This window comes from Netta rufina, assembly GCF_964035555.1.
Source record: "Netta rufina genome assembly, chromosome: 1".
Taxonomy (NCBI): Eukaryota; Metazoa; Chordata; class Aves; order Anseriformes; family Anatidae; genus Netta; species Netta rufina.
The window spans coordinates 164,634,952-164,653,276 of record NC_140123.1 but is presented as its reverse complement, the minus strand read 5'-3'; the positions used below and the strand labels follow the sequence as shown (position 1 = coordinate 164,653,276).

The 18,325-nt window shown below is 38.8% G+C and overlaps 1 protein-coding gene across 2 annotated transcripts in view; it reads right to left on the bottom strand.

The window, feature by feature from the left end:
* Positions 1–851: 851 nt before the first annotated feature.
* Positions 852–18,325, bottom strand: part of LIN7A (lin-7 homolog A, crumbs cell polarity complex component) — a gene marked incomplete at its 5' end in the record, with an annotated part of 48,861 nt that continues 31,387 nt past the window's right edge. The window contains 4 exons of one of the 2 annotated variants that reach the window (XM_084281389.1): positions 852–2,969; positions 4,836–5,048; positions 10,764–10,973; positions 13,336–13,407. In XM_084281389.1, the coding sequence (XP_084137515.1) occupies positions 4,836–5,048; positions 10,764–10,973; positions 13,336–13,407 (495 nt within the window). In that variant the 3' untranslated portion in view covers positions 852–2,969. The remainder of the gene's footprint in view (positions 2,970–4,835; positions 5,049–10,763; positions 10,974–13,335; positions 13,408–18,325) is intronic. The other variant, XM_084281388.1, reaches the window with a different exon arrangement.

Genomic DNA, 18,325 nt, shown 5'->3' with positions numbered 1-18,325 from the left:
TTTCATCTATGATTTCTCACTGTAGAAGGAGAAGAGGAAAATGCAACCTGGTGAGCTTTTCACTTTGTCAAGGGATATAAAATCATTAAATCCCCAATAAACTGCCAGTCAGATCAAATGGCACAAATAGAAAAACTATGGCTAGAACAGCAGATCCATCAACTTCCGTAAGTAAATGACACTGACCCTCAATGTCTATTATCATCAGTTTTTACATCTGAATCTTTGGCATAGGTGAACATAATGCAACAGCTTGTAAAAATCACAACACCCCTTTGGTTACTGTAGTACGGAGACAGAAAAGACTTCTTGGATCTCCTAGTTTGATTTGCTGCCAGTGCAGGGAAGCACAGGGAAGCCCCAAGGGTAAATGTGAGCAATAAAAGTCACTAAGTTGCCTGAAGGAATGTCAGCCTGTGTCATGAAATAGTAAACTCCATGTAGTGAAACAGCAAATGTCAGAAGACCAGTCAGTTAAAATGTGATGCACAAGTACCTTCAGACCTGCATGTGGTAAATAAATGTTGTCCTTCCTGCACTACTTTTAGGGCCTAATTCAGCAGTGCCTATGTGGAAATGCCTTACTGCATCAGGACCAAAGGCATTGAAATCACAAACAGTAAGACTGTTTATAACAAAATGCAACGATAGTTTTAAGAGACACAGATTACTCTGTGATGAAGTGGCTATATGTTTTATTGATCAGTAGGGGGCATGAAAAGTAACCCTTAAGGAGTTTTTTCTTCCTGCTTCTACTTCACATTTGTTAACGGTTATATTTTACTTGTATTTGTCTTTCATCTTATTTTTAAATGCTGGCAAAGACTGGAGTGTTAATATTAGTGTGCATAAATAATTTATTGAATAATAATATATGAAAATGAATTTGATATGCTTCTCTATATGAATGACATTCTATTATTGAAATTTATTAATCAGCACATTCCACTCCAGCAAACCTAGATTTTTTGAGGAAGAGGAGGGGAGGAGGTGGAGAGGCAGTCTGGAAAAATGCAGTACAGTGGGCTGACTAAATCTGAATAGTATTTGGTCTCTGAAAATGCACAAATATCAGTGTAACTCAAATCATACTGATGAGATACAGAACAGTTTTATGTAGTCATAATGACAAGTTATATACCGCCAATATTAACAGCAATGTCTGTTTGAGAAAACAGCTTTAAAATAGGTACATACAATTTTATTAAGTATAAAAAGACACTGGGCAGAGCACAATACAATATATTTCATCTTTAATTCTGGCAGTGCTCAAGCTCCACTGTCTTAATTCATATTGTCACCAACAGCCACTGGATAGAATTACTTTTCTGTATAAAATGAGCTTTTTCTGCATGTCTTCATGATGTCTGGCTTTAAAAATACAGTAATTTCTTTTCAATTGCTACTTACACTAATAAAACACTGTCAAGACTGGTGGCCAGCCTCCATCTGTTTTTTAACATACATATGATACTGCCCATTACCCCTGCTTTGCTTTGCCTCCCTCTGAGAGTAGATCCTTCAAAATAAAATCTGTTGCTGACTTTTTTCCAAGTTTAGAACAAAAACACTTGTTCAGACTATTTCTACTTTCCTTGCATTGCTAAAATTTCACTAACATCAGCTAGAGTTTTCAATATGCAAGGGCTGTAGGGCTCTGCCCTAAGCTCTTTTTCTTCCCCTTGCATTTCCTAATGTAGCACAGAAGGCATGCTTTAAATGATCATTTATTAGAATATGGGGATTCCACTTTCTTAATTTCTTGAAAGTAGATGACATTTAAAGCCTTCCAGCTTTGACTATTTTCTTTGGAAAAGCAGACATGTAAACTTAAGAACTTAATTATGTGTTTTGTTTGTGCATTCCAATCTGGTTTGATTAAAAAAAAAAAAAGTCAGAACCATTAACTTCAAATTGATTTAAACAATAATGTGAAGGTTTTAAAAGAAACAACTTACACTTCCTCCTCTCTAAAATATATTAACATTAGACTGGAAAATAAATTAAATAATACAAAAAAAGCTTAGATTATGCTATCACAGGAATATCTGCCAAACAAAGCTTGGTCTTTTGCTAACATTAGCTTACTACATTTGCAATACATGCTAAGCAAAGACCCTACTTCTCTAACAGGTACATTCAGACAATATATATTTTATGGAATAAATATATAATATATCCAGTTATAGATTTCTGAATAGTAGCTATAATAGATACAAGCAATGCCTACATTTAAAAATACAGTTCTAGGATTCCCTAACTTTACTACTAATAAAATTAAAATTGACCTAAAACTTTCTCACTCTGTTGATGCATAATAAAATATATGGAAACACCAAGAGTAAAAAGCTAATTGCTTCTACAAATGGAATACTTTATAAATATAGTAAATTGCTATTTTCAGAGGGAAAATTGAAAATTATAAACAGGAAGTTAGGTTAAAACTGCTCTACAATATAAATTACAAAGTGGCTATGAAGCGCAACGTGTGAGTTTGATGTCTGTGGCAAAATTCTGAAATGATGTAGTTTATTTCTGGAGATAACTGTAAAGAAAGATTTTGTCCCCCAAAGCAGCCAATCTTGATCTCCTTAAACCAAAACTTTCACTGACTAGAGAAAGCCAACTGGCCAATTTGTAAGAGTAAGGAGTGCAAGATTAGAATAAACAGAATTATTTGGAAGCCCTGGACTTCTCTGTCTCATATTGTTTACTTACCATGCTGTTCTCATTAGGCATAGAGTCACAGAAGTAGTATGTACCTGTGACTGCCATGTTCTGAAAAGCCTTATAATGAAAGTACCCTCTATATGGCTGTCTTAACTACATTATTCTTGAACTGTACATTCTCCAGATGAATTCTGTTTTGTGTTCCTGTAGTTGTTCCCTTTTGCTGGAATACTGAAGTACAGCTCTGGTTGCTTGATTACTGCACTCTTGATCGAGGCTTTTTTTTTCTTGAGAATAACCTAGAATTAAAGAAACACATTTCTCAGAGCAAGCACAAGGAATTGAGGAATTAAATTGCTGGCTGTTTCTGCCTGCCTTCCTTCCCTTTCAGTTAAAAAAAAAAAAAAAAAAAGTAAAATCAGTAAAAATATCTTACTTGCTAAAAAAATATTTAAGTAATTGGAAATCTCACACTTTATGTGAGACTGTGCAGTTTTGGCTCCTGCAATGGGCCTATTTTATACAGAAACCCAAAATTTACATCACTAAACGCTACTATTTATAGCTCCTTCCTGAGTTAGGGCCCTGAAGTAGTATTGAGATCCCACTCAGAATCTTCATAGACACTTCAGCATCTGTTTGCATCAACAAAACGAATTCTAACAGTCACAGAACAGCCTGTCTACATGGTTGTTTGTTTTCCCCCCTAAATATCAGCAGAGGTCAGTGTCACCATGAGTAACACCACCACCATCACTTGGAGCTTCAGTTTCTCATCATTTAATCATAGAATGGTTTGGGTTGGAAGGTACCTTAAATATCATTCAATTTTAACCCCCTTGCCATGGACACTTTCCACTAGACCAGGTTACTCAAACCTGTATCCAATCTGGCCTTGAATACTTCTCAGGATGGGGTATCCACAACTTCTCTAGGCAACCTGCTCCCACGCCTTATCACCTTCAGAATAAAGAATTTCTTCCTAATATCTAATTAAATCTACTTTTCTTTAGTTTAAAGACATTACTCCCTGTCCTATCACTACACTCCCTGACAGAATCCTTCCCCAGCTTTCCCGTAGGCCTCCTTTAGGTACTGGAAGGCCGCTATAAGGTCTCTCTGGAGCCTTCTTTTCTTCACGCCAAACAATCCCAGCTCCCTCAGCCTGTCTTCACAGGTGAGGTGCTCCAGCCCTTTGATCATTCTTGTGGCCCTCCTCTAGAGTCTTTCTAGTATGTCCATGTCCTTCTTGTGCTGGGAGCCCCAGAGCTGAATGTAGTACTCCAGGTGACATTTCATGAGAGCAGAGCAGATGGAGAGAATCACTTCCCTTGACCTGCTGGCCGCAATTCTTTTGATGCAGCCCAGGATACAACTGGCTTTCTGGGCTGCAAGCACACATTAGCAAGAACACATGTTGAGCTTTTCATTAACAAGCAGTTTAGGGATTTTATGAGTTACCTGTAGACTACTGCTGACACAACTGATACAAATGTCCTGTTTAGGGAACAGCTGGTATAAGATGTGGAAGATCAGGATTTAAGTCCTTGCTTTACCACGTGCTTCCTATTTGATTTCTGTTGCCCAGTAGTAAAGGAACGATTGAAAATATGTTAAACTATGTCTAAATCTGGTAGCATTTTCTTACTTGTCACAAATGTTCCCCAGAAACACAGATTTTGTATGCAGTCTTCCTTGCACAGAAGCCCATGCTGCATAGTGGGTATTGATCTATGGGTTATTAATAGGAAATTGGCTCCAGAATTTGTTGTTTTCAAAATACTTTTCTAATGGGACAGACCACGTGGAAATGTACCAAAGATCAACCTCTTCTCATTGTCACTGTGCTAAGTGCTTGCGGGGCCCCAAAGGCACAACCAGCCCTGCCCCAGTCCACCCCCATGGCTCCCCCACCCGCCCCATGCCCAGGACCCCTCGTCACCCCCAGGGCTGCCAGCCCCTGCCTTGCCAGGCCATGGGCTCTGCTCATCTGGGCCCACCCATGGACCATGGCCCTGCCTGGCCTTGGCCTGTTCCTGTCCCCAGAGAGATGCCCGGTGCCCAGGCTGGGGCTACCCCGGTGCCCCTGGCTGGTCGTGGGACAGGCCCTGGTGTGAGGCCCTGCCCTGCCAGGGGGCCTTAAGGAAGACAATGAATACTCTCACCTACGACATGTGATTTTGCTGTGTAGTTTGCTGCTGTTGCTGCTGCTGAATAAGCAATTGCTGCTGTTGCCGGCGCCGCGCTGTTCTCAGTTTTTCGAAACGAGCCTCCATCTCCTCCAGCACCTTGGGAGTGTAGCGCACCACCAGCTTGACGCTGTCCTTAGCCGCCTTCAGCAGCTCCACTGCCTTCTCGTGGTGCTCCCCTTCCACGCTCTGGAGGCAAGGAGCACAGATTTAACAGCGAAAATGCTGCTTTGATCTATAGCTTTGCCCTTTATTTTATACATGGTGCCATGGAAAGACTGCCAGTGTTTTAGAAAATTTACAGACCATACAGTTTTCAAGGAGCCATTAAGGCAAAGTGTGGAATTAAGTAAGATTTCTGCGCTATTGTGAAATGTATTCATTTTCAAACATTAAATAACCCAAATCTGTTTTAGGTTGCTTTACAAACCTAACCTATGATCTATGTGAAAAGGAGGGTAAATACTCTGCATGTTTTATGCAAACAATGTCAAAAACCAAACCAAACCAAAACAACAACCCCTGCAGTAAAACCCCAACCAATTTATTTGCAAGGTAGAAAAATAAAATGTAATAGAGCGAACATGGAATCTTATTTACATGTTGGTAAGAAATGAAGAAATTGCAAGTCTGAAATTAGGATGTCTTTCTCACATCCTGGTCCTGCCTGGATCCTGCTGTGAATTGCATGTGGTGATTTGGCAGTCACATAGCTGCAGGAAAAGGAGCACGGCCACCGCTCCTAGGGACGTCCTGTGTGCTAGGAAGTTAATGGGACTGCTCACACATTCAACATAGATATAACACTGGTTCTGTTGGAAATAAACCAGTCTTTATCTAGTTAGTTGTATGCAATCAAACACTAACAACTGAAACATTTCAAGTCCTTGCTTAAGGAACATATATATTTTCCCTCCCTTGCTGGAACATGTTTTGTAGCAACATGGTATCTGCTGTGAAGTCAAACCTACACCCAAAGGGGCACAAGCTCTGATTTCTGTGCCAGCATTGTTTGAAACAGTAAATTTCCAAAAGGGGGAGGTGATTTGGCTGTGAAAAGAATATATAATTTCTACCATTAAATGGATTGACTGGAGTGCTTTTCAGGCATGCTGATTGTTCCACACCTTAGGAGCAAGGGTGACATTTTCTAGTGGTCTGTGATTGCCCACGTGTCGTAGGATGTATTCCAACAAACAAAAGTATCTCTGCACAGAAAAAAGCCTGCACAACAGAGATCTTCAAATGGATTTTAGACCATTTAAAAAATAAGCCAATTTCTTCCCACATAAAATAAGAAATCAAAGTTTTACTGCATGCTGTTTTAAAACTTCTATGTATACCATGCTATTTAAAGTGAAACTATACCCATAAGCCTCCAAAGAGAAGCAGCAGCGTTCAAAATATTTGATGCTCAATTCATGCTAAAAGAATAACTTAGCATTGTTATAGCAACTGTCAGATGCTAGAAGAAAATTCTATTTTCATCTCACCTATTTGACTGAGTAACATTGTGCAAGAACAGAATGAATAAAAATTACTTCTGCTGTGGGACATTATGAGCTAGCAATAATGATTTAAAAGTTTCAAAAAACAGACACAATGCACTTCTACATAAATAATATAAACAACACCATTCAAGCTTATCACTTTGCTGTTTATCTTCCTGGCCCTTGTTAAATGTCCTTCAACATACTCATCCAAATAATTATTTCATATGTTGGTCAACTCACTGGAACCACGTTTCTACAGAAATGTAAGATGCTTTAAGAACAACTCAACTTAGAGAAATAGTCTTAGGCAAAGTGCTCTAGGGGACCCTTCTTGAAAAGGGAGGTTGTACTAGATGATCTCCAAAGGTCCCTCTGAATTTCAGATAATCTGTGATTCTATGATAATGAATGTTATTTTAAGTGCCGAAATGACTACCAGAAACAGAGGAAACCCTGAAATAAATATCCATTGATCACTGAGAGAAATAAATGGCTTTATGTCTTTCAACTGTATGCTCACGAAATTCCTCCAGTAGGTCTCCTATTAAAAGATTTTCAAGAGAATTCATTATTTGTGATAACCCGATGTGTTACAAAATGTGATTGGGATAAATCTGCTCAACAAACACTGCCACCCATAACTAATTTGGTGAAAAAACAATTTTGTCAAAAATATTTGAAGAATAAATTGTTGCTGCATAAGAAACAGTGAGTGTATCTGATGCTCCAAAAAGAGCAGAAATAGGAAGTTATAGATGCACAACTCGTTGCTTTGTGACATGGTAATACTGGCTTTTGTAAACCCACTTCTCACCATTAAAAGAACTGTATAAAACTGCATTATTCTGCATTTCATTTTTCTCTTGTAAATCACAGCCAGTATGATGTGACATGGACATTCAAAGGAAAAGACACTATTCAATGTGATCAGTTTTGTTGTGAAACAATATGGACTTACAACAGGCTATGACAAAAAAATAAGTTCTCCAAGCTAGGCAGAGAAGCTAAAATATTCATTGGCTTTCAAAGATTTGGATGGTTTTAACTGACATCAATAAGCAACTGTGATTGTGTCTGCTCTTTAAAGGAATTACAAGATGGTGTACTTTAACACTTCATCCAAATTAGTAATCTGTATTTAATTTAATTCCTGATTGCCTGTTTTATTTTCCATTCGCCTCCAGCCTTGTTCTTCCAGTTTACAGGCAGTACTTTTTAATTAGAAATGAAGGATTTGATTTTGTTGCTATTCAGGTCAATGGAAAACTCCCATTGATTTGAACAGTAATGATAAAGAATTGAGCCTAAAGCTCTGAACCATAACGAAAATGGGGAAACTAACAAAGCCAAAGTAAAAGATTGTGTTGCTAAATATGAATCCTACTTACCAAACTTACCCAGCTCAGATCTTAACAGCCATTTTTCAGCTGCTTTTAAATATCGTTGCTGTACTTGCTATTAGCATCTTCACCATTGCTTCTACTCATATTTTCAAGGCCTCTGAAATGCTTTACGTGCGTAGCTGTAGCTGCACAACTAAAAGAGTGCCTTGGAGTAGGGAAAAGAGCTTATACCAGCAAAGAAAGTTGTTTTGCTTCTTGACTTTTCCCACCTCTGCAAACTCTGCTGACAAAGGACTCCTGCTGGGTTCAGTCTCAGCTGCACAAGGGATTTTGCTGCTTGGATTACAGTGGCTGGGGACATGGCAAGGATATGACTCTCGTGTTACTCTAGACCTGCCCACCAAACATGGGATTTAATACATTTGTTTCAGAATATGTATTTTAATACATAATTTTTGGTTATATATATATTTATTTACGTTCATGTTATTCATGTATTTCTTTTCCCTTACTGCATTGACAGATTGCATCAAAAGGAATGACAAAAGGCTTCAGAGACAGGAAGAGCTAAAAGAACTGCAGACATGGTGCAGGAAAACACCAATCTTTAAAGTATCCAGGCACGCATATCTGTCATACACATAAACAAAACAAAAACCCATTCCTTTGCAGACAAAAAAGAGAAATCTGGTTGTTATCCAAAAGTTGAGAAACAGAGAAGAATTTTCTATTAGGTAACTGCAAGAAAATGCTTGGGTGAGAAATTTGCCATTACAAATCTATTTTGCGTCCCTGTCTATATCTGACTCTCACCAGGTATTTGATAAACATAGAATCTTTGCCAGGTATGAACAGTCACCAGCAAGAGCCTTTGCTGAGCCATCTGCAGGGCTTGCTGCTTTCAATTTCCTTTACTTTTAGGGGGTGTGGGACAAAAGTATGCAACAAAATCCCCAGTGTAATGAGAAATCATTTTTTTTAATATCCGGTGAAACGGCTCAAGGAACAGTCGTCCCAGTCATGCTGGGATATCAAATCTGGATTCTGAACACACAGCTCTAATTTTACGTTGATAATTATAAAGTTGGATAACCACCAACTTCTGAGTGTAAACAAGTTACAGATATTTCATTTTCATTCCATGTTCCACTGCTGAGCCGTCTGTTGTATTGAACATACTATATATTATTTGCTTTTCTCCAGTTAAATTGAGAGAAGCACAGTGAACTAGTCCCACTGAACAATGTTAAATTTAGACCTTTTTCCTCCTGTCTCAAGCTGTCTGCAAACAAATTGTTACTTCTATAATTTTTGTCTTTTATCTTGTATGGGCTTAAATAAGCCTAAGATTGGTTTATGAACAGTTGCTCGTAGGCATTATTTCAAGTATGCAATTGTAATTCAAACTTCAAATTCTGTTGTTTAGACTCCAAACACAAAAATAGCTCTGTTGTAACTCAGAATTGACTTTCTTGCATGCCTACATGCAACAAGAAATTTTATGGTGTTTTCCACTATATTAGCTTAATCCGTATTGTAGAGCACATTTGTGAATTTTTTTGAAGCTTATCATGGAATAGAGGTGACAATAGAGTCAAAGTCAATATATCTAGATGTTGGAAGGTTCACCACTTTCCTGCCCAGTATCTGCCTACATGTTGTTGAAAGTAAAAGGGCTTTCTGAGAATCATGTATCAGTTAGAGTATATAAACTCTTTTTACCTGCATCTTTAGTCACCTACAGAAAGCTGAACAATCACGAAATTATTTGATCTACTTCCAGAAAGTGAAGTTCAGGCAATTTACTTATTAAATGTTCACTTGATTTCTTTTTCCCTGAGACTAAATAATCTTTGTAGTGACTTGTCTTTGTTAGTTTTCTGTCTTCTCCTTCTCGTTGCGTACTAGGGCTAGCAAGCTTGCAGAATTATTGTTTCTTTTTTGAGAATAAGATTGTTGATAATGAAATGGTAGAAAGTCTGTCTGAAGTGTTGCTCTGATACTGTTTCAAGATAAGGGGAATACCTATTGTTTGAAAGAAACAGATGACAACATGAAAGCATATAAAATACAGCATTTTCTTCATTCTTTACAAGCTTTCAAGAAGCAGAAAATTTAAGTTGGAAAGTCTTATATTTATGACTGGATTTGGAAATTGCTCATAACTCCCCTTGGTGTATTTAAATACGAGGTTTAGATGTAGGTTTTGCATGAAAAACTATTATGTTTTCATTAAGAGAATTGTGGGGTTATATGAATGAACATGCTTACATTTTTAGTAGTTTACGTTCCCTTGTAAAAGGGAATAAAAGGCAAAGTAAAAGGTAAAATTTGACCCACATTATATAGGTGGAACTTGCTTTTCCTCTGTTCCAGCAGCCTTTTTATTTTTACCTCCATACTGACATTCATTTCATTGTAGTGAAACTACAGCAAAACACTCCATCTTGCAGTACTGACTTAAGTGCAGAATGACTATGTAAAAATTTACCTTTTTACTGACCATACAGGCTCCCTGTATGTGTTCATCTGTACAGCTCATTCTCTTATAAAGGTTTTATAGATGGATGAATGTCATTGAAAGAAATCCAGAATGTACTTTCCACAGGAAATCAGCAGCAAATGTGCATATCAAATTTCTTTTATTTTATGTTTTCGAATTCTCTGAAGGTCACAAGACTACTGCCACTGAGGCATCATTGTACTTAGAAAGATCTGTGTGCCTCAGAGGATATGGAGTGCAAAAATGACAAAGCCCGTTTTAATGCTCTTACCACAGAAGAAATTTGCAGAATTAACAATTAGAAAGACATAGCTTCCCTGTAAATTCAGCATGTGGTGTGAATTTAAAATAAAGTTCTTCAAGCAACCTCCACTCCAACAGAAATTGTAGTGGCACAAAGTTGTCCATGTAGCTTTGCCTCACTGCACCACAAATGCACACTGAAGGTCTCTCACAGAGCTATTTCTTTTTATTTCATGTATTGCGTTTTCTATCATGGTATCAGAACAATTGTGAAAAATTAAAATCCAGATGAAAATGAAATGTCTATCAAACTTCAACATACCACTCCATTAACTGAAAGCAGCTGGTCCCCTCGTTTGAGCCCTCCATGCCTTTCTGCCACTCCTCCAGGAATGATGCGAGAAATATAAATAGGTGAATTTTGTTCCTTTCCTCCCATCACATTAAAGCCCAGGCCTTCATCAGTCTTTGGCAGCTCCACCACTCGCGGGTGTGAATGGCCTTCACTTGCAGCAAAAGCAGCAACTGTTGCCTGGAAGAAAAAAAGAGCCATTTGGCTATGCAGAGAGAACACTTATACACTCTGTTGATCATTTTGCAGGAAGAATTAAGTCCAGTGAAAACATTCAAGTATCTTATTCTGCCTTTTTTCTGATTGTCTGAAAGCACTTTGCAAAAATTAAGTTCCATGCCAATGCTTTTGAAATAAAGGAATAAGCAGAGGAACAGAGAATTTAAGTGACTTATCAAAGATAACGCAGAAAGTTAGCAGCAGAGCCAGAAGGAGACACCAGGAAGCCTGACTGCGCGGTGGTGAGCATTTATGATCACTAGTGAGCTGCTTCTTTGCCTTTTCACATGGAAAAAGTGTTACTGTTGGATAAGATGATGTGATCTGTACTGTGTTCCTAGTTGAAATATCAAGTGGATGAACTGAATTCTTTACTCTCTGCTCTGCTTTTGGAGGTGCGTAATTGGTTACTTTATTCTGTGAGAACAGAAAAAATCCTAAAAGAGTATTATTTTTTTAAAGTTTAATTTTAATCTTCATGAAATCTCAGTAACTAAATAACTCCTGGAACAGGAATATGATTTTTTATAATATAATCAGATCAAAACTTTTATTGAAAAATTACACCTTAAGACAATAAATTTATAAATCAATTTTAAAAACATATTGTTATTATGGAAAAAAAAAACATACAACTGTAAAGCTTGCACTCAGAAAATTATGACACATTGTATTTCATTTTTCACTGTGTTTTCCTACTTTAATTATAGATCTCAGTAAATCATTAAATAAACATCAGGAAATTCTTTTATCCTTTTCAACGTGTGTTTGTAGCCCAACCTGCTAGTACAATTCTGCATTACGCTAATACTTTCTGAGCATCCTAATAATGCTTATGCTTAATAGAAGCTAGTGGATGATGTGACATAATGGATCATTCTCAGTTACATGTTTTTGCACATGCAGACCTTGTCATCATGCACACATTTTATGTCAGACATGAAGGCACTAGGAGAATGCAATGCAGACAGCCCAGAAATAACCAGGAAATTGCGATATTGAAACATTGCTCTGTAACCCTGCTGTTCTATATGAATAAGAAATGAGAATGGCAAACACTAATTGGATATTTCCCCATTTACTATACAACATAGTAATAATTTCTATGTTTACCTGCAGTGTAGACAAATCAGGATCTCCTATACACATTTCTCTGTATAGTAGCATAGATCTAAAAATTTACATTGTCCATTAAGCTTCTCTCAGAACAAGGTTAAAATCAGTACAGCCTTCAGAAAGGAATGTTCTACTTAGTAAGGAAAACATACTGCAATTTTGTGTGTAATAGGTTATTTGCTGGCTCCTATTGGGCTTGCTTCTATGAAATACTGTAGAAATCTTTTTATAACATACTCCCGATCTTCATCTTCCGATACAGCTTTAAATGAAAATCCCTAATGCAAATACATAATGGTAAGATCTTAGTTCCATTAAGATTTCTGGCAGTTTTGTCACTAAATTCACATGATTGGGACCAACATGAAATATTTCTAATATGGATTTATGGCTTTTGCAGGTTTAACTGTTTTGCATAGTACCTGCTTTACCATCCAGAAGATAGTCTTGAGCACAAAATGATAATGGGAAAAAGAAAGCCATGGTGGGTGGACGTCCCTGTTTGAAAGCATCTATCTTTGTGCATGTTATGAAAATACAGAGCACACTACATGCCAGCACACAGAACGTATTCCTCCATAGTTGTGTGAATTTCCTTAGAAGATTATCATTTTAATAGTTGCAACAAGGTAGCTGTCATGGTCTAAGGATATGAGAAAGGCAGATTCATATGGATAGAGAGACAAAATACTTTATTAAAACAGGCAATGCATTAGAAGAAGTGGGCTTGCTTTTGGCTGTGGATTCTCTTGATCTGGTCATTTCTGTCAACATTCATCCTCACTACTTTCTCAGCACCTATAGCTCCTGTTAGTTGAAGTGGAATTTTGACTGCATACTTGCTACCTCCTAAATCATTGTGTTCTCACTGGATGAGCTGTATGGGAAAATAGTCCATTAAAATATAGGTTGTTGCAGGCAGACTTCTATAGAACGAACCAGTAGATTTGCTTTTGCAAAGCGGCTTTTCAAAAAACATCAAATTCCATAAAATCATTCTCTTTTCTTAAGCTACAGAAGCAGCATAAAGGTTTAAATTTTCCATTATGATTGTTACCTGGGAAGTAGCACTGGTTCTAGACTCTGGGCTGCCACTGATGTCTAAATTTTCTTACAGTGTACACACGAATACCTGAAACACACACGCGCACAGTCAATTACTAGGTCACTTTGGTACCACGTACTTCAACAGTTGCACGTATCCTACCTTTGCAGTGGCCCTGGCTCGGAACTCGGGGCAGCCATTAACAGTTATGGTTTCATGCATGTATTGATACACCTAAAATGTTCATGAAAACAAAACGAAATTAATTATAGAAACAAAACAAGGACTTTATATTAACTGAGACAGGACAGTCCCTTTCCCTCATAAGACAATGTTAATGCTGAATTCATGCAATCACATAGTTGAATGTCTGCTAAACATGTTTCATGCTTAAGTTTACAGAAAACATCAATCTATATTTCTCAAGACACTTTTCAGTCTTAACTGTTCATCTTCCAATGCTTTTCCCTTCACTTCTCTAGCACACCATTTCACAAAACTGAGACAATTGAGTTCGGTGTTATCCAGAAACCAGGGTCTCCCTGCAACTGATCCAAATTCAAATGATCTGAATTGGTCAGAGCGGTATCTTACCCTCCACCCCTGACTTCTTTGTTCTGTCATCTTTCTGGTGAAATACAGAGGTACCAGTTTTCATCAACCACAGCTGTGAATAGGCAAAAGTGCTGGCAGTCTGGTAGGTCAGACATGGAAAATGGTAACATAATCCTTTACAACAAAATTGTACACTCATATAAAGGGCATAAAGCCAACACTGCCAACATATATAACTTTCCCTGTGTTGTCTTTTCTGGTATACACTTTTGGCCTACTATCTCCGGTCCTTAACTCTCCCTTTTAAACATTTTCAGTAAGGAAAAATGAAAAGTCTCTCTGCAGGCAGGAAAACTGGTATTGTTCTATAGATTTGTCTCACCCTTAGATGAAAAATATAAAAAAGTGCCTTGATACTAGCTTGATACTAGTTGTTTTGAAATCAGCCTTAAAAATAATAATATTTATATAAGACATATGGACAATTTTTTGAAAGACAAAGGTGAATGCATACAAACAAAATCTCTTATTTAATCTTCCCATAAAACCAGCAAACTGTATGTCATTGATTTACTCTGGGCATTGTCTTGACCTACTTCATCAGGAATTTCACCTTTTCATGTGTTGTATGTCATAGGTTTTATTCCTCAGAGAGAACCTTTGCAGGTAAAGTATGTTAGCATTTACAGCAATCTCTTGTTTGGGGTCCTTGAGGACTGCAGATTCAATTGTACTTTACACACTATATTTACCTTTCACTGGTCTGGTGATACTTTAGCAGGAATTCCAAAACATCCCTATTTGGTAATGTCAGTGTTACTTTGGCAGACAGAGTGTCAGATCCTGTATTGAATTGACCTATAAGCAACAGCTTGTCCCATTGATAGGCAAAACTTCCCCATCACACTAGTCTGATGATGTGTCATACACTATCATATTTATGAATCTCTCCCCATTTCTATATTTGAAATGAAATTTTTCTTGCATTGGTAGAATTGACCTTGCTTTCAGTTGAGGCCAGGATTTTGCCCTTAATTAAAAATATGGAAAAAGATATTGTACAGCTTCTAAAGGGTCTCTGGTTTGCTTTAGCTTTTTACTGGGTTATGCCATCATAAAATGGGTTGAGTCTACATTCTCAGTATAACCTTGCAAAGATTAGTTCAACATTTATTGTAAGTATTATGGTTTAGGAACAAATAATTCATTATATAAAACAACTACTGTGCAACTGCAGTTATGAATCATTAAATACTTGTTGCTTCAAAACCCATACTGCATTGAACCAATGGTAATGCTCTATTTTATCAATACTTGCAGGTTCCCCTTTATCTTAAATCACGAGAGTAGGCTGTCCACATCATTTTTTCTTGCACAGCCATAAATGTTGTGGCTGGCTAGAATGTCCAAAAGCATGTATTTAATTATCGAATAATTATGACCTTAAGACCTGGAGAAGAGGAGGCTCAGGGGTGACCTTATCGCTCTCTATAGGTACCTCAAGGGAGGCCGTAGCGAGGTGGGGGTTGGCCTGTTCTCCCACGTGCCTGGTGACAGGACGAGGGGGAATGGGCTTAAGTTGAGCCAGGGGAGTTTTAGGTTAGATGTTAGGAAGAATTTCTTCACTGAAAGGGTTGTTAGACATTGGAACAGGCTGCCCAGGGAAGTGGTGGAGTCACCATCCCTGGAAGTCTTCAAAAGACGTTTAGATGTAGAGATTAGGGATATGGTTTAGTGGAGGGCTGTTAGCGTTAGGTTGGAGGTTGGACTCGATGACCTTGAGGTCTCTTCCAACCTAGAAATTCTGTGATTCTGTGATTAAATTGTTTTGAAAACAGGTCACAACATTTCATACATAGGAACAGTTACTGACAAGATATTCATTACTACGTAGAAGCTTACACAAAGGCGAGCTGAACATTTCATATATAGGAACAGTTACTGACAAGATATTCATTACTACATAGAAGCTTACACAAAGGCGAGCTGATGATACTTTATGTGATTATTAGCTAGGTTTGATGTCATGTAACTACATATTGCCTACATCCTACTAGTAGGTAACTAACAGGCTTCGTAACACCCGATATCCTGGTAGATAACTTGTGTTCTGGTGAAAGAACAAACTCATTATTGCTCTTAAAAAAATAAACCTTCCATGTTAAATCTCACTCTCTATAAGACTACAGGTGCTACCAGTCTCGAATATCTGCTTGAGAATATAGCTAACCTAACTCTCCTACATAATGATTGCTGCATAATGCTTAATATAATTTGAGATAAATAAGCATAAAACATACACCTAATTACTTTTTTTTATTAACTGTGTTTAACAACCAAGCACAGACTGGTTATTCCGCCAAGTCCCTTAAATTTCTGCTAAGGTTCATATTGCTCATTCTAGCAATGCACAAAAAGCATACTGAAGCCTACAAATAATATTTAGAATAGAACAGATCAGTTGGAAGGGACCTTCAAAGATCATCAAGTTGACCTGACCTGCTCAGTGCTAACCAAAAGTTAAAGCATGTTATTGAGGACATTATCCAAAGACACATTGAACATTGGCAGGCATGAAGTAACAACCACCTCTAGAAAACCTCTTCCACTGTTTTACTGCTCATGGTAAAGAAATCTTTCCTTATGTCCAGTCTGAACCTCCCCTGGTGCAGCTTTATGCCATTTCCACCTGTCCTGACATTGGTTATCAGGGAGAAGAGACCAGCACCTTTGTCACTGCTTCCTCTCCTCGAGAAGTTGCAGAGAGCAATGAGGTCAACTCTCAGCTGTTCCTCGTAAGACACGCCTGCCAGCCCTTTTACCAGCTTTGTTGTCCTCAGGATGTTTTCAAGGACCTTAACATCCTTTTCATATTGTAGAGACCAGAACTGCAAGCAATATTCAAAGTAAGGATGCACCAACACTAAATGTAGTGGGAGAATCACCTCTTTTGACCAGCTGACTATGCTGTTCAGCACACCCAAAATGTAGTTTACCCTCTTGGCTGCCAGGGCACACCGCTGGCTTCTGCTGAGCCTGCTGCTGACCGGCACCCCCACGTCCCTCTATGCTGAGCTGCTCTCCAGCCACTCGTCTCCCTCTCTGTGCTTGTGTATGGCATTACTCTGTCCCAGGTGCAGAACCCAGCATTTTCCTTCGCTGAACTTCATGCTGCTGATGATTGCCCAATGCTCCAATCCATCTAGATCCCTCTGCAAGACCTCTCATCCCCGCAGGGAGTCAGCAGCACCTCCCAGTTCATCATCAGCAAACTTCCTGAGGATGCATTACACTCCAGATCACTGATAAAAATGTTCAGCAGGACTGGCTCTAGACTTGAGTCCCAGGGAACACTACTGGTGACTGTCTGCCAGCCAGATGAAACACCATTCACTATTTTGAGCTCTACCATCAAACCAGTTCATTACCCAGTGTAGCATGAACCTGTTTGCCACATGGTTGGACAATTTGTTCATAAATATGCCAAGACAGACAGTATCAAAGGCTCTACTGAAATTCAGAAAGATTACATCCACTGCCTTCCCTTCATCCACCACGCCAGTGACCTCATCATAGAAGGAAGTCATCCCGTTTGTTCCTCATACTGTGTGCACTGGTATACAAACATCTTAGAGGTGCTCCTGAATCCATTGCACTCCCTGGAGTGGCATATGTTCCCATTAGCCTTGTCTCCCTCAGACAGCACCATCCTTTGGCATAACTTCAGCATTCCTAATGGCATCGCCCACCCCAGTCAATCCTAGCTATAAAGCCATCTCAAATCAGTTTCAGCAGGTTATGGGCCAAGAAACATTTCCCCCATCGAGATAGATGGGTCCTGTCCATAATTATAAAACCCAAAATTCTGGTGGAAGAACCAGGCTTGGAGCCAGGCATTGATGACCTGGGCTTACCTGTTTCTTTCCCTGTCTCTCCCCATTACTGTGAGGATTGAAGAAAACAGTGTGTGCTCCAGAGTCTTTTAGTTGCCTCCCTAGGGCCATTAAATCTTTCTTGATTGATTTCAGGCTTTCTGTAGCCACGTTGTTGGTACCCATTTGAAAGAGGAGGAACACATAATGGTCTATAGGCATTATGCTTGAAAGCTTCCTGGTAACATCCCTCATCTGGGACCAAGGGAGGCAGCAAACCTCTGTGATAAAGCTCTGGTCTGCAGATGAGAGCCTCCATTCCCTTGAGAAGGAGTCAACTTTGAATACAACTCAACACTGTTTTATCACAGTAGTGGTCTTGATGTTGCCCTTGCTACAAGGCCTCAGATGACTTGACCTTGGATGGAGAACTTGCATGGATGCCTTTTTCCCTCTTTTCACATCCCTCACCTGCCACAGCCAAGGCTTTGTATCTACCCAGTGGAAGGTGAGCAGACAGACAGGTGCTCCTCTCTTGGTTCCATGCAGTAACTTCCATCAGGGCTGCAACCCACACCTGCTGGAGAGCAAAGCAGGCATGCAGAGCAGGCTGCCCACTGACAAAGCATGCTGCCCTCCTCGCACACCCTTCCACACCAACTGATGCACAAACAGCCCTGGCCCTGGCCCTGTCTGTGGCTGCCCCTGCTCTGTGGCACTCCCTG